This window comes from Pollicipes pollicipes, unplaced genomic scaffold, assembly GCF_011947565.3.
Source record: "Pollicipes pollicipes isolate AB1234 unplaced genomic scaffold, Ppol_2.1 Scaffold_6686;HRSCAF=7923_pilon_pilon_pilon, whole genome shotgun sequence".
NCBI classification, from domain to species: Eukaryota; Metazoa; Arthropoda; class Thecostraca; order Pollicipedomorpha; family Pollicipedidae; genus Pollicipes; species Pollicipes pollicipes.
In genome coordinates this window covers 2,340,371-2,355,530 of record NW_023596921.1, presented here as the reverse complement: position 1 = coordinate 2,355,530, position 15,160 = coordinate 2,340,371, and the positions used below count along the sequence as shown (strand labels likewise).

Here is a 15,160-nt window from a genome sequence, read left to right as displayed (position 1 = left end):
CGTGGCTTTCAAGAACAGGAAGCATCCACTTGACTTGATACCTTTTATGACAAATATCACATTTTTGAGGCCTTTACCTGTCATCTGTAAACAAAGCCCTGCTGGCCCACTGCATTGGGTAAAGAATGAATGAAATCAGGAAATAGCACAATTTACATAAATTGTTAGTGACACCAAAACAGGGCTTCAAGGAAAGATAGCAATCATGTGAAGGTGTCTAGGCGCTGCTACCTGGAGTGATTATGAAAGTTTTTCCAGACACACCTCGAGGCTGGATCACTCCTCACAAAAATCTGTTGTGATTTGACACACATCTCACACACAGTTTACATGAACCTTTATGGCACAAAAATAGGGTACCGAAGGAAATATAGCAAACATGCGAATGTCTTCAGGTGCAGCCACCCAGAGTGGTCATGATAGTTCTTACAGATACATCACAAAGTTGAACCACTCCTCTAAAAAACCTGTTGTGCGCCCCTGGTCATTGCACGAAAGTGAGGCAATGAGCCAGCTATTTTAAAGCTGTTTTACCTCCGTGTTTTGTGCGTTCTTTCCCCTGCTCTGTACATATGCAAAGGCCCGTGACCCACTGCACTGGCAATGAACCAGCTGTTTTGGAAGTGAACTGAAAAAAGAGGATGAATGTTTAGAAAGCTACATTAAGGTTTGGGGCACTTTGTGATCTCGTAAGCTCTCAACAGACAGCGTGCGTCTGGTCGCAGAAGCTTGACCACCAGCTGCGCCGCTGGCCTGTCTGGTTCTGGTCGGCTCACTTCGGCGGGATTCAGCGGTAGCTGCCCTGTCCTGTTTCACCAGCGGGCTTAACCAGCACGCAGTGGGCCCACCGAGCCAGCTTAGCTGGCGTGCCCCACCGATGCTAGCTGGCTGCCGCCCCCGCCGCCGTCACCACCTGCCCGACCGGCTGCCTCCCGTCGCCTCGGTGGTGGTGCAGCGGCTTCAGGCTGCTACTACCGCTGCTGCCCCTGACTTGGTGTGCGGCGGCCGAAGGGCTCACGAGGTGTGCCAATACGTGCTGCGCGGCCACCGCAATACGCTGCAGGTGCAGGTCGACTCTGAGTGCGCTGGCGTCTGCATACGTCTCGGTCGGGGAGCCGTCGCTGCACAGTGTCTTCCATCCGGTCATCGAGTGCCGCACATCTATTGCCGTGGCTCAGTGTCACGACAGGGCTGGTAAAAACGTTCGTACAGAACAGTGTCGTGAGGTGCGACGAAGACGGCCTGGTGGCTCATCGCGCCCGCCAGTACAGGCTGTTGCGTAGACGCCAGAACCAGCGGACTGCCGCATGAACGGCCATGTGACTACCCATAATGAATGAGTAGCTGGCTGGCCGTTCCTTGCTGCGTGATTCTAACTGATAGTGTTAGAATGAGCCCCAGACAATTCGGTGCAATGCTATATAATGCACATCTTTCAAAAACGCTCTCCACACAACTTGCGTTCTGGGATTACCAAGCAGTTTACGCGGACGCTTACACTCCGCTGAGCTGTGTGGATCAGCACACCTATGGATTAGGTAAAAAGTTGGTATCTCACATTGCTGAGTACATCAGAAGACAGGAGCTCAGGAATACGGGTAGGTTGGAAGGGGAGAGACCAGGGGCCAGGGCGTCCCATCCCCAATTTTAAGAACACGTATCATTGCTGCTATGGACGTTGACTAAATAAATAACCGAGAAGGGCTGCCCGGCCTCCATCGTGGGAAATCATTGGCGGTATATTTCAGTCGGTATGATCCTTGTCGTTTGACAGAACACGTACTGCACTCGCACGGTGCGAATGGGCTTGGCTCAGTTATCACCGCCGGCTGCGTAATTGCGTGGATGCACAGTTCGGATTCTGTAGCCGACTTTGGCTACCGCTGACCAATTGCGGTAGTGTTCGCCTGTGACGCTCTGACATTGTTATCAGTTCTGTTGGTGACCTGACCCGATGCCTGATTGCATAGCTGTGAATACTGAGGAACGTAACATAGCACGATCAGTTTTATATGCTATTCACATGCATGATGCGTACTTTTGCCGATAATTATGGCCATATTCGAGCGTCTTTTATGGTCTGGTTCATGGCGTGCACGTAGCCGTCCGATAAATTGGATTCAGTGGTGTTCTGCAACCACTACCGATTTTTTACCAAACCATTTCTTCTCATTTAAACGTGCGATTTTAAAATATATCATGTTCTTAAGATGAAATTGAATTCATGTGATCTTGGTTGCAGGAGTTTTGAATGCGGTGAGCAGTCATGCGACCGCATTAGCAACTTTTTTAAAGGTTTAATCCGAACTTTTTGAATAGATGGATTTCTGGGCTCACAACTCGCGCTAAGCAGTGGTTGCTGTGCAAGCACTGATCCTTACCATCCCATTGCGCCATTCCATCTCAACGACATAAATTGATGGCGAAAAGTTCAATGTGCGGTACGGTCCTTCCTGCTCTCTAACGCCACATGGCCTTTCGCGTGGCCGCTGCCACCGGCCGTAGGCTGCCAGCGACCGCCAAAACCGACACGAACCCAACCCGCCAGCAGCAGGTGGACCAGAACACAGGCGCTCTATCCAACTGAGTCATCGGGACAGACTAAGTGATACAGGGTCAGTTAGATGCTTGGATAGTTTTTAGGAAGCAGTTCAGCACACCCACCTTTGTACCATTTTCACACCTTACAACAAAAACAAAATCGGTGATGTGATTGCAAGTCAGGTGTGTAATTTCCTCTTCAGTTAAGGGAGGGGAGGCTTTGGTTATCAACCTGGGCACCAGCCCCCCCCCCAAAAAAAAAATTTAAGAAAAGTTAGTTGGGCAAAATCTGTGGAGCAATTCATTGATGGGAGCATCTTGGGGGAAGGGTTTGTTGTTTTTCAGTGCTCAGTCCCCCCACCCCCCCCCCCCCCACCCCCAACTTAACAGGGACGTAGTCTTCCAAAGCTACGCCCTTGTTGCAGGCACATCATCCTGCATCATACCACTCTGTGAAGAATGTCATCAACTGTCTGGCAGTCTTGATTCAATTTTTTTCCAGTTGAATGCAAAAGAAGAGGATTGGTGATAACTTGTCCTTAGTTTCCAAATTCCAGGTTACAACGCAACCTAGTTGACAGTTTGGGAAGACCCCTTCGCAATTGACAAAGCTGTTGGTAAATTAAGCATATCCATTGAAAATCAAAGATAATTTTGACATCAACTCTGACAAGAACCCAAACTGAAAATCACCTACTCATGTAGTATGGTTGTTAGAGTAAATGCCAGTGTTTGGTCTTCACACAGCACTCATCTTTACTCAGGAAATAAATACACAAGGACATTGCCTGAGCCCTGGTTCTTACTTTCGATATATGTATCACACATGTATTCTAACATGGTCAGCATAAGCGATTATGGTCAACCTAGCATCGCTAGCCCAAGTGATTAGTCAAAAATTTAGAGCCACAAAACTCGGGTGCGATCTGTAAGAGCCACAACACTCGGGCGGAATAAGCACTTCCTTTTGATAGAGAATTGGCTACCATGTCAGGTCCAACCACCCAAGATCAATAAAATGAGCACATCTATTCATTTGTGCATTTGTCTCATTTACTCCTCATACAATACTGGTATATCCAGACCAATGACGCCGCCATTTCAACGTTAAACAGCCTGTTGAAAGGTCGCTCTAGACTTGAAGTAAAGCTTTGAAGGTGCTTCAAATGACGAACAGCATGGCTACGTGCGAGCAGTTTCAACCATTCTTGACCATCGTTCACAGAAGTAGGCTACTGCTGTGTTTATCGGCTTAATCTATGTTACGATTATCACACCTAAATCAATGAAAAGTCCATGGATTCCCTAGTGCATATCAATGAATGGCTGTCTTGTCAATAAATGACGTCAGTAATGCGCTAGAACTGAACAAAAACATCAAGTTTTTCTTGAGTTGGTACTTTTTCAACTGCTGACTTAAAAATAAATTATAACTGCTCTTGAGTGGCGAAGAAATGAAAAGGGCTTAGCCGCACCCGAACGAAAATGGCACGAACGATCAGCTGATCGGCCAAGGCAACCGATGGCCGTCACCGCGTAAGTTAGGAGTCAGTGAACCATAGTTCGCATGAGGCCAAGGGAAATATAGCCACGATGCAGGTGTATATGAACAAATTATATATATATATATATATATATATATATATATATATATATACACACACACATATATATATATATATATATATATATATATATATATATATATAATGGATGTGATAACAAAAGTTTTTAATATGCACAGTTCGTTTCGTTGTTTTGCTACGTCCCTGGTAATGGGGGTAGGTACACCGTGTGCTCGGAGCAAGGGTAGCAGAGAGTTCTTTGAACGGTGCTTATTGCAAATGCTCTTGAAACGGGATGAGCGGTGGAGTATGCAACAGGCGTCTAGCAGCGGGCCGTGTGTAGCAACACAGCGCGCGCACCTGTCGGCGTGCGTGCCCGAGCCGCTGGTGGGTACCTGTTGACTTGAAGGAAACATGCGCTTAGAGACTGAGTGGGGAGAGTTTAGAGGTGGCATGGCTCAGTACACATGTCTCGTGCGAAGGAGGCACCAGCTATATAGCATGCACAAACAACACTCCGGAACATAGAATCGGGTTTTGCAGTCATAAACACCACACGGGATACACTCGGATCCACACTAAAGTGACATAAATGGAGCTTACGCGTGGAGCCGAATGACGAATTAGGAAGAAAGAACGTACTACGCTTTGAGGCGATGAGGCGATGAGGTGTGTCTTGTCAACCGACCTTGAGCAATGGCGGGTCCAAAGTGATAAGGGGTGATGGTGAGATGGGATATGCTTCCAGTCCCTTGGGGCGAGGGGCAGCAAAATATCATGGCGAAGGGGCAGCAAAATCTTCATTTCGGATCCACATAACCTTTATTTTCAAAGGCCCCCAAAATTTCACAGGCACCGCAAATGACTTTAAATCTTTATTTTCGATAGGCACCGAAATCCGAGTACGCCATAACCGGCCCAAAACCTTCAGTCTCTAAAGGCACCAAATTTCAGGGATACAGCATTGTCGTGCCTGCCGCCCTGACGAAATTCTGGATTGGCCCCTTGGGCTGGGGGGCACCAAAATGGTCAGTTTGGAGGACCGTAACGTTCATTTCGCGGCACCATAACCTTCATTTTAAAGAGCCCCTCTATCTAAGTGAGTAATTCAAATTTGCCAAAGCTTTGGATATAAACAGGGTTCAAAATCCATGGACATCACAATATCTATGCCTTCCACCCTTGCAAAATTCTTGATCTGCCTGTTCCTCGAGGAAGCACCAAAAAACTTAATTACCGGGTATCCTAGGTTATATCTTCCAGAGGCACATACTTCCCGAGGCACCACAAAGCAAGGGCGGTCCCAGAGGGAGGGGGCATGGAGTCATTCCTGTCCCCTTTGGCCCAAGGGGGTTTGGATGCCCTGAAGAGGCACCAAATCTCACCACAAAGAGGCAACAACGCCTTCATTTCGGAACCGCATAACCTATAATTTATGAGACACAAAATTGCAAGGACACCAGGACGCTTGTGCTGTGGCCTCGACGAAACCCTGCGTCGGCCAGCGCGGTGAGTTAGCACCAAATCCTTCCTTTCGGGGCAACATAATCTTTATTTTCGAGAAGCACCCGATTCCAGAGAGTACCAGAAAGGACCCTAACTCTTTATTCTGAAAGAGTCATTAATTCCAGGGCCATAACTATGTCGAGCTTTCCGCCCTGGTAAAATCCTGGATCGAACCCTTGGGCAAGGAGGCACTAAACCGTCCTTGCTGGGCGATATCATCTTGATTGCCCAGCGGTACTAAATCAAAGCGGGCCATTTACAAAGCCTTAGGCCGTAATTTTAAAAGGGCACCAAAGTCCAGCGGAATTGCAATCCGTGAGCCTTTCAGTTTGGAAAATTCTGAATCAGACCGTTCAGGGCAGGGGCACCCTGTTCAGGGAAACAGACACCAACAGCCTCCATTGTCATTGGGCTTTACGAAGCGTCATCACAATGTCCGTGTTTCTCAATTAGCGAAATCCTGCATCGGCCCATTCGGCCAAGTGACACCTTTCTTTCGGACCACCACTGCATCTATTTCCTTGAGACACTAAATGCAAGTGGGCGATTGAAAGAACAATTTAAAGTGATCCAAAACTTCCCAATCGAGCAGCACCGAAATACTGAGGCAAATATTGCCCTGCCTTACACTGTTGAAATCCTGGTTCAGCTCTTACGGCTAATAGGCAGCAAGAGCATTGATTGGGGGGCATCCTAGCGTTTACTTTTATTATCCCCCCATTTAAATTGAAATAGCACACTCAGCCCAAACATTTTAAGGCGATGCAAGATTCCACGGGCACTTAAAAATAGCCCCCAAAGCTTTATTTTCACGGAGAACCGAGCTAAGCAGGACTCCCCCCCTCAAATCGCTCTTAGGCTCCAAGGGTCCCATGGGTTCCAAAAGTCCTTTTTTGGTCCCTTGGAGCCGAAGATCAAGAGCCCGATTAAAGAGTTCGAAGGGCAGGCCAGAGATCGTATGGAGGGACCACGGCCTGAAGACCGGACCCCAAAATGTAAGAGTAGCTCTTGCATTGATCGGAGAGCAGTGCGACTGTGTCTCTGTTTGAAGTAACTGACTGAGAACAGCCATATTGAACAGTTTGTTCCGTGCTTTTCTGGGGCGTGGGGGCTATTTTCCGAGCAGAGACAAGGCCAAGATCTCTAAATGTCAATTAGAGGGCATCTTTCATTCGTCGGGACACCTGAAACAATGAAGGACCCACATTGCGGGCCAGTGACCACAGTCCCTAGCAGGAGACCATCCGTCGGCAATGAACCCCAGATCGGCCAGGAGCACATTTGCTGAATAGGGACGATGATGGGGCCCCGTATGTCAAAGGACCTATTGTGCTGGTCTGGACCCTCCTGACATTGAAAGGATTCATGAGAAATGACAAAAGGGGGTTCTCATATACAATAAGAGAGTGGAGAGGCCTGTGCCAGCCAGGGGCGGATCTAGCCTGGATTTTTTCTTTTTTTGGTGGGGGGGGGGGGGGGCAACCATTCGTCGCCACCTGGCTGGTGTAGGACACGAGGTCCAGTGCATGGTGCCTTTCGCGAGTACCTAGTAGGGACACCATTCAAAACAAAAACAAAACAAAAAAAAACAACAACAACGCCGAAATGCTTTTGAATTTTAAACAGAAGTTAAAGCAAAACAGTTAAAACAGTTAAAGTTAAAACAGACGGTAAGAAGACGAAACTTTTATGACGTTCTGGGAATGTTTGGGGGGGGGGGGCAAAACATACTCTCAAAGGTTTGGGGGGGGGCATGGCCCCGTGCCCCCCCCCCCCCCCAGGATCCGCCATGGTGCCAGCCAGGGACGCAAGACCCGGCCGAGAGATCCTCTGCATCATTTCAACCAGGAACCGATAAGGCGAATTAGTGTCTCGATACCAATTATTGGACTTCCTGTGCCAGTATAGTCTGTTTGCATCAACGAGGGCCCCTGTGCCGATCCGTTGCTGGATGTCCCAGTTAGAGGGTCAGCCACATCGAGGAGGGAACCCGTTGTGATGCATCCTTCTGAGGGTCTCATGAAGCGTTGAGAAGTGCCGATTTCGATACGTGGTCATTTCCATCCGTCTGTTGAGCGTTGCCAGGTGTTGCTGCAAGGCTCCGCATGCTACAATGGTTTTACAGCACAGTTTTGTTCTGACGTCTCACAGAGCACCTCAAGGAGGGGGCACCAAGGCATCACGTACATCCCGACCACAATACTCTTCTCGCGCGCCGAGCGCTTACACAAAACACTGCAGTTCTATCATCTACGCACAAAACAATACAACTCAACATCCTGGATGCATTACTCATTCATGACCATAAACGACTTCTAAGCAAATAAATGAATCAAACTACTGAATTATCTCTTTGGAACAGGATCACAAATGAATCGATTGGACAAGAAACAAGGCACTGATGAATGGCGCGGGTATTGGGTGATTGGCATGCAGTGCTGTGATTTGCCGAGTTGGTGGTGTTATTCACAATGTGTGGTGCTAATGATGCCTTCTGCACGGCTTAAGAACTGTTTGTTGTTGCCAAGTCAAAACAACAGTGAGTGCTGTCCAGTGAAAAGTTTATTGCTGGTTTGCAAGCTCGTGTTCTGTGCTCTGATTTGAAGTGTTTAAGGTGCCGAAATGAAATGAAGAGCCAGATATATAGAAGAGTCAGTCAGCAGCCATATACCATGCAAGTTCTGCGAGCTTCGTGTGTCTGTCGTCAAAAAAGTATATATATATATATATATGTATATATATATATATATATATATATATATATCTATATATCTCTATATATATATATATAAACACACACACACACACACATATATATATATATATATATATATATATATATATATATATATATATATATATATATATATATGTGTGTATGTTTGTATACATCACTATTAAACGCTTTGTGAGATTCGGGCAAACGCACCGGCTAGAACTAAAACGACACCATATCGGAGTGATCAGAAGCAGTAAACTTCACGGTTACTAAATATCAACACACGCACACTGCGAAAATGCTAGAAGACTGGAGAAGGCCTCTCGCTTTGTGGACTCCCTAGGGTTCAGGGTTCTATCCACCACAAATCCTCGTATTCCAGTCATTGAGTTTTAATATTCTTATGTATGCAGTTTGTATACGGGAGCCTATCTTACCGCATACAGCCCTAGAAAACCAGGCGTGCTTCGTATGCAGATACATGGAGCTTGTTCGTTTTCGTCGGATCATGGTGGATCCTGTCATTTTAAGGCTAAGTACCTCGAAGAAAACATGATAACATGCACTTAAATTGGCTGCTAAATACCATCAAAATCAAGCATAAGCGTGATTCCTGGCATATATACGGTTCGCGGGGTAGTTGATGAGGTCAGCTAATGGCTGAGGACTGATGCAGAATTTTTGCTTTGTCTGCTGCAAAGGAAAACGGAATATCCTATCGTTTGAAATATACTGAAACGTTACATACAAGTACAACAATCGGCACAAATTCAATACAACAACGGAAATAAGATGCACGACGTCGGCGGCGTGTAAAATTATGTTCGACAATGACAAGAACGAATTCATCGACGTAATCGGCATAGCCGCACATTCAGTCATCGGTCGGTAAGAAGAAAAGTCCCAATAAAAATGATTAAGACTTAGGTCCCCACCAATGGCGTAGGCCCTCCTACAATATGGAAAAACTCGAGACTAATAATGACAGCATCTGAGCAATCAAAACTGTCGTGGCAGGCCAACAAAGAGGCTCCAGTGAACAGTAAATGGTCCTCATAACAAACGAGAAGAACCTTACACCAATATGGTGGGACCCCTGAACGATCGGGAGCACCCCGGCAGGCTAACATATAGGATCCGGCCGGAGTACAGGATTCCCTGAACAAAGGGCAATAACCGAAGATCATTGTACATGAACTTACGCCCCTGTGTGATCAAGAGTGCCCGGGCAGGTAAACAGAGAGCGCCTTGACAAGTGAAGTGTAGTGAGGGGCCCTCAGCAAATAAGCTCAAAAAGGGAAAAAGCCATAGGTCAATGAAGAGGGCCCCTGAGCATGGAGTGCCTCGGATCGTTACCTTATATGGAGTCCAGCAATACCACGGGGGCCCTCCAAGCAAGTGGAAAGAACCCGATACCAATGTGAAAGGCCCCTGAGCAACCGAGTGTACACCGGCATTTGGGGCCCAGGCAACAGGGGCGGGGCGGGAGAGCCCGCTTACCCAGCGGGCGCAGCGGTCCCTGCCGAGCCCGCGCTGCCCACCATGCCTCCGGCCGCACCACCGCGTTGCCCGGGCCGGACACGGCCGCCAGGCGTCTAGGTAATTTATAGTAACCCTGTTTGACTGTACGCATCAGGTGATCATCTGTGGAATGCCAGGTTGACTGTGCCATCTGTTGACAAAAGAGGGAAATGGTGGCAAGACTCAAAGATGCTCCTGTAGTGCTACCTAGCGGCAGGAATCCAAACTAGCCAGGTTGCCATGAATACTGGACGTTTTGAACACTGGACTTCACGACTCTGGACTTTGCGACTCTGGACGTTGCGTTCCTGGACCTTGTGAACGCCCCCAATGGACACAGAATTGGACGTTTTCTGGGCTTCATGAACGCTGGATGCTGCGATCCTGGACGACATGAGCACCGGACGCTACGATCCTGGACGTTTTGATGGCTCCCCAACATTAATCACAACGCTTTTGCCACATCATGACTTCGTTGTTATTTCTAAGCGGCAAACACCACACTGTTATTTCCGGAATCTCCTAAACCTTAACTGAGCACTATTTACTTTTACAGCCTGCATCAGTTACGAGTCAAATGAGTCAATGAAAGCACTGCATCTGAACTAAGTCAATGAAAAATAGAACAGGAATGAGTCATGAGCTGGATCAGACCATAAAACCTGAAGCTATTCCTCAGCTAACTTAAGAAATTTAAGCCAATCCCATGCTTAATACAAACCACTACAGCCCGAAAACCATATTCCACCATCCACACTACCCGCAAGACGACATTCCCCAAGGCCTGTCGTCCAGAAGATATCAATATCATACTCATCCCGTAGAAAATGCTATTTTGTGAATTAGGTGGAAGTGCTTCATCGTGCACACCTCCTACCCGCTTGCCCATGCTCCTCACTGACCAACGACCAACCGCGTCCTTGAAGCAACTCGTAATCAAATGAGAATTGGGATGCCAAAATGGCGAAGGCTTTCCACTCCCATAGAACGAAAATAATTCACGAGGAAAAGAATTCATTCAATTCTAGAATAGCTTTATTTCCACTGTTGAGCCCTGGGTTACCAGACTGCGTTGTTTAGTGCTTGTGCGTGCTAAACTCGGCCAGTTTTATCACAAGTCGGTACCAACATGACGTACGACGCATCAGTGTGCATCGCCGCACACTCATGCGTCACATACGCAGACGGGACAGAGGGCGCTAACGGCGTTAACGTACCGCAGGCTGTGTGGATTAAGCACGGGTCCATTCACCTTGGATTGGCTGGACGTTTGCAGGTGGGCGGCTGGTAATGAAGTCGTGTGTGCTTTAGTTTTGTTTTGTCTTAAACTCGGGGCAAGCGAAGGCGTGGAGGAAAAGGGCAGATCTTGTAACGTGTGTGCGGTTAAAGCGTTCACATATTCTTGACATTGTTGCAACCCACGACGCGTGTGACCCATAGAAAATTATTCAGCAATTATCTCTCCGATAATCGTCCACGGGGATTCACCATTTACGTTTGGCAGGTCCGGAAATCATCTTCCAGATACGTCTCCCATACGCGATGCTCCGCCAGCGGGCATAGCTATGCATAGCGAAAACTGATTCTTCATGCTGACCATGCTCAGAAATGTTCCAAGGCTCTCCCTTGGCATATACAATTTCCTGTGGTGATTTTTTAAAGAAAAATAACTGGTCTAACTGCCTGCATTGCTAGTGCTGAGTGCCATTACTGAAAATTTCCTAACATTCCAGGTAATTTTTTAGATTAGCTGCAGGCTGAATGTCCCCTGAGGCTGAGGCCTGAGGCATTTCCTTTTAACAGTGAAAGGATTTAATACATCTGGCATGAAAACTGACACCTATTTTGAGTAAGAATGTTAATAGTCTTGTCTGTGTGCCTCAGTATGATTCATGGGTGTAAATATCTCTGAAATTGGGGTGATGACGAGGCACTGATTACTCTAGCCCCACTAAAATCTTAGGGTTAAGAAGAACCTGCTGTGAAAATGGCATTTTAAATGGAAAAACTGGAGGCACTGGTGTAGTTTCTTATTTTTTGAGGAGTAGGGAACCTCAGCTGCTCCCGAGGCTCTGAGGCTCCAGCTCTCTGCTTTCAGAGAAATAGTACTCACTAGGCAGAAATCTGTTTGCAATTTTACACTCTCACAGTTCACCCATCGGTCCACTTCTGAAACTAAACTGACATTGACTGCTTGACATTCATTTCACCTCCAATATGCAGTGAATATAACCAGCAGTAAAAAGCAAGATTATAATCTATTGGTTGGGAGTCGATTTTTCCTGTACTGATGGAAACAAATTATAAAGGTCTCGGAACTGGCACAATGATTATCTATGCCAACAATGAGCGGGCAATTGGCTTTGTCAGCTACTATTTATGTCACAACAACACTTATACAAAAGTTGAAATATAGATTTACTGTGTTGCCCGCAATAGCGATGCGTGCAACAGTGTCACACTTGCTTATGTTCTTCCTTTACACCTAGGCTAAGTAAACTAGCCTAGATGTAAGCTATGTGAGATCATTTGGCCTGACAACACTGGTGGTGGTTGGCGATTTTGGTTATTGACAGTAGGGGTTTTGGCCTACTTTTCTTTCAGCTTGCATATGTTTGCATATATGCTTGCAAATGTTGTATTTTCTAAGGCTTTTCTGTATGACATGAAACACAGCTTCATAAGTTTTCCAGGATGTTGGCTGGTTATCAAGAACAGTGCTCAGGTTTTCTCAATTTTGTAAAATGAGGTGGTATTGCCCAACAATTTGCATGAGGTGTGCATATTAAATGCAGCCTGGGTAGACTATTGATAGGTGCACTATGGAGGCATTGCCCAATCACCTGCATGGTATGTGCATATTATATTCATTATAAATGGCCATTCATGACACATTTTTGACATTGCTCATAGCCAACTACAACAGCTTGCTCTGTGCTACCCCCTGCCATTGTTGACCGCCAGACCATATGACCCTGGCCTGCAGGTGGCAGCACCAGTCCCGGCAATGTCGCTGAGCAGCTGTCTGGGGGCGGCGCGCCGCGGCCTGGCGCCGGCGCTCTGGCGCCGCCTGCTGTCGACGTCGGCGACGCGGCCAGCCCAGTTTTTTGACTCTCCGGACGAGGCGGTGCGCGATGTGCCGTCCGGGGCGCGCCTGCTGGTGGGCGGCTTCGGCCTGTGCGGCATCCCCGAGACGCTGATCGGTGCCCTGCTGCGCGCTGACGGCCGCGACTACACCGTCGTCAGCAACAACGCCGGCGTCGACAACTTCGGGCTGGGCCTGCTGCTGCAGCAGCGCAAGATCAAGCGCATGATCGCCTCGTACGTGGGCGAGAACGGCGAGTTCGAGCGGCAGTACCTGAGCGGAGAGCTGGAGGTGGAGCTAACGCCGCAGGGTACGCTGGCCGAGCGGATCCGCGCGGGCGGCGCCGGCGTGCCCGCCTTCTTCACGCCCACCGCGTACGGCACGCTCGTGCACGAGGGCGGCGCGCCGATCCGCTACAGCGCCGACGGCGGCGTCGCCGAGCAGAGCCCAACCAAGGAGTCGCGCGTCTTCAACGGGCGCCACTTCATCATGGAGGAGGCCATCACCGGCGACTTCGCGCTGGTCAAGGCGTGGAAGGCCGACCGCGCCGGCAACCTGGTTTTCCGCAAGACGGCGCGCAACTTCAACCCGGCCATGTGCCGCGCGGGCCGCATCACCATCGCCGAGGTGGAGGAGGTGGTCGAGAACGGCACCATCCCTCCGGAGGATGTGCACATCCCCAGCGTGTACGTGCAGCGCGTCGTGTCGGGCGGCACTTACGAGAAGCGCATTGAGCGGCTCACGCTGCGCAAGCGGCGCACCGCCTCGGCCGCCGCGCTGACGCCGGCCGCGCAGATGCGCGAGCGCATCGTGCGTCGCGCGGCACTCGAGTTCCGCGACGGCATGTACGCCAACCTGGGCATCGGCATGCCTATGCTAGCCAGCAACTACATTCCTGCCGGCATGACGGTGCACCTGCAGTCAGAGAACGGCGTGCTGGGACTGGGGCCGTTCCCGGAGGAAGGCCAGCAGGACCCGGACCTCATCAACGCGGGTAAGGAGACAGTCACCGTGCTGCCGGGCGCCAGCTACTTCTCCAGCGACGACAGCTTCGCCATGATCCGCGGCGGCCACATCGACCTCACCATCCTGGGCGGTATGCAGGTGTCGAGCCGCGGCGACCTCGCCAACTGGATGATCCCCGGCAAAATGGTCAAGGGCATGGGCGGAGCCATGGACTTGGTGTCAGCGCACGGCACCAAGGTGGTCGTCACCATGGAGCACGTGGCCAAGGGCGGCCGCCACAAGATCCTGACCAACTGCTCGCTGCCGCTTACCGGCAAGGGGTGCGTCGACATGATCATCACCGACCTGTGTGTGTTTGAGATCGACCCAGAGGAGGGCCTGACGCTCACCGAGCTGGCGGAGGGCACCACCGTCCAGCAGGTGGTCGAGAACACCGGCTGCGAGTTCAAGGTTGCAGACAACCTGAAGCCCATGGGCCAGGTGGAGGTGCCCGAGTGAGGGACTCGAGCGTGCGTCACGTGATGCGGGCTGTTGTGCGGTGCGGGCAGCCGTATCGGGGCCGGCCGACTTGCTGGCGTCGGCGACTCCAGGCGGTGGTTGGAGCCGCGTGTAACTGAGGTGGTGGTCCGGCGGCAGTGCGGTCCTGCGCGCGCCCCGCTGTCGCTGGTAAGTGCAATAGCGAAAGTGAAGCGCGACGCGTGTACCCGTCATGAGAACCTGTTAGTTTGGGGCGCTTCCGTGGCCAGCATAGTTAGGCGGTAATTTAGCCTCGTGTTTCGCATGTAATTTTGTTTTCGTACAATTTCCCGTGAGACCTCGGATGCGTATGACATGCCCTGCATGTGTGCTCCGCTTGATGTGGCATACGTGTCTGAATCTTACGCCAGCCGGAGAAGTGACGGCCGAGATGCAAAGATACCGGCTGTGGACGGCTTCGTAGCGCAGCGTTTTGGCCGCGGGACGGGCTGGAGATTGTTTGCGCGGGCGAGTATCGTTTCGGAAGTTTGAGGTGCCCAAGGAAAGTGGAAGCGACTGATGCGGACAAAAAGACAAGCAGGCAGAACGCCAAGAAGTAAAAGCGAGTTGAATGGTGCTGGTCCTGACATGGTGATATAAGCCGCTTTGTGTTTTGAATGTGTGTCTGATGGAAGTAGGATAACTACATGTGATCGATTTTTAACAAAGTTTTCGCAGCAGCATAAAGTTTTTCAATCAGCTGTCACGTGTGACATATCCGGACTGATCCTGCCCATTTCT

At 49.4% G+C, this 15,160-nt stretch overlaps 1 protein-coding gene across 1 annotated transcript; it reads left to right on the top strand.

Annotated features, from left to right (window-relative positions):
- The first annotated feature begins 10,981 nt into the window (after window positions 1-10,981).
- SCOT (Succinyl-CoA:3-ketoacid CoA transferase) lies at window positions 10,982-15,102 on the top strand. Its single transcript, XM_037231419.1, has 2 exons — window positions 10,982-11,128; window positions 12,839-15,102. Exons 1-2 carry the CDS (start codon window positions 10,982-10,984, stop codon window positions 14,399-14,401), a joined length of 1,710 nt encoding a protein of 569 aa, XP_037087314.1. The 3' UTR covers window positions 14,402-15,102.
- The last annotated feature ends 58 nt before the right edge of the window (window positions 15,103-15,160 follow it).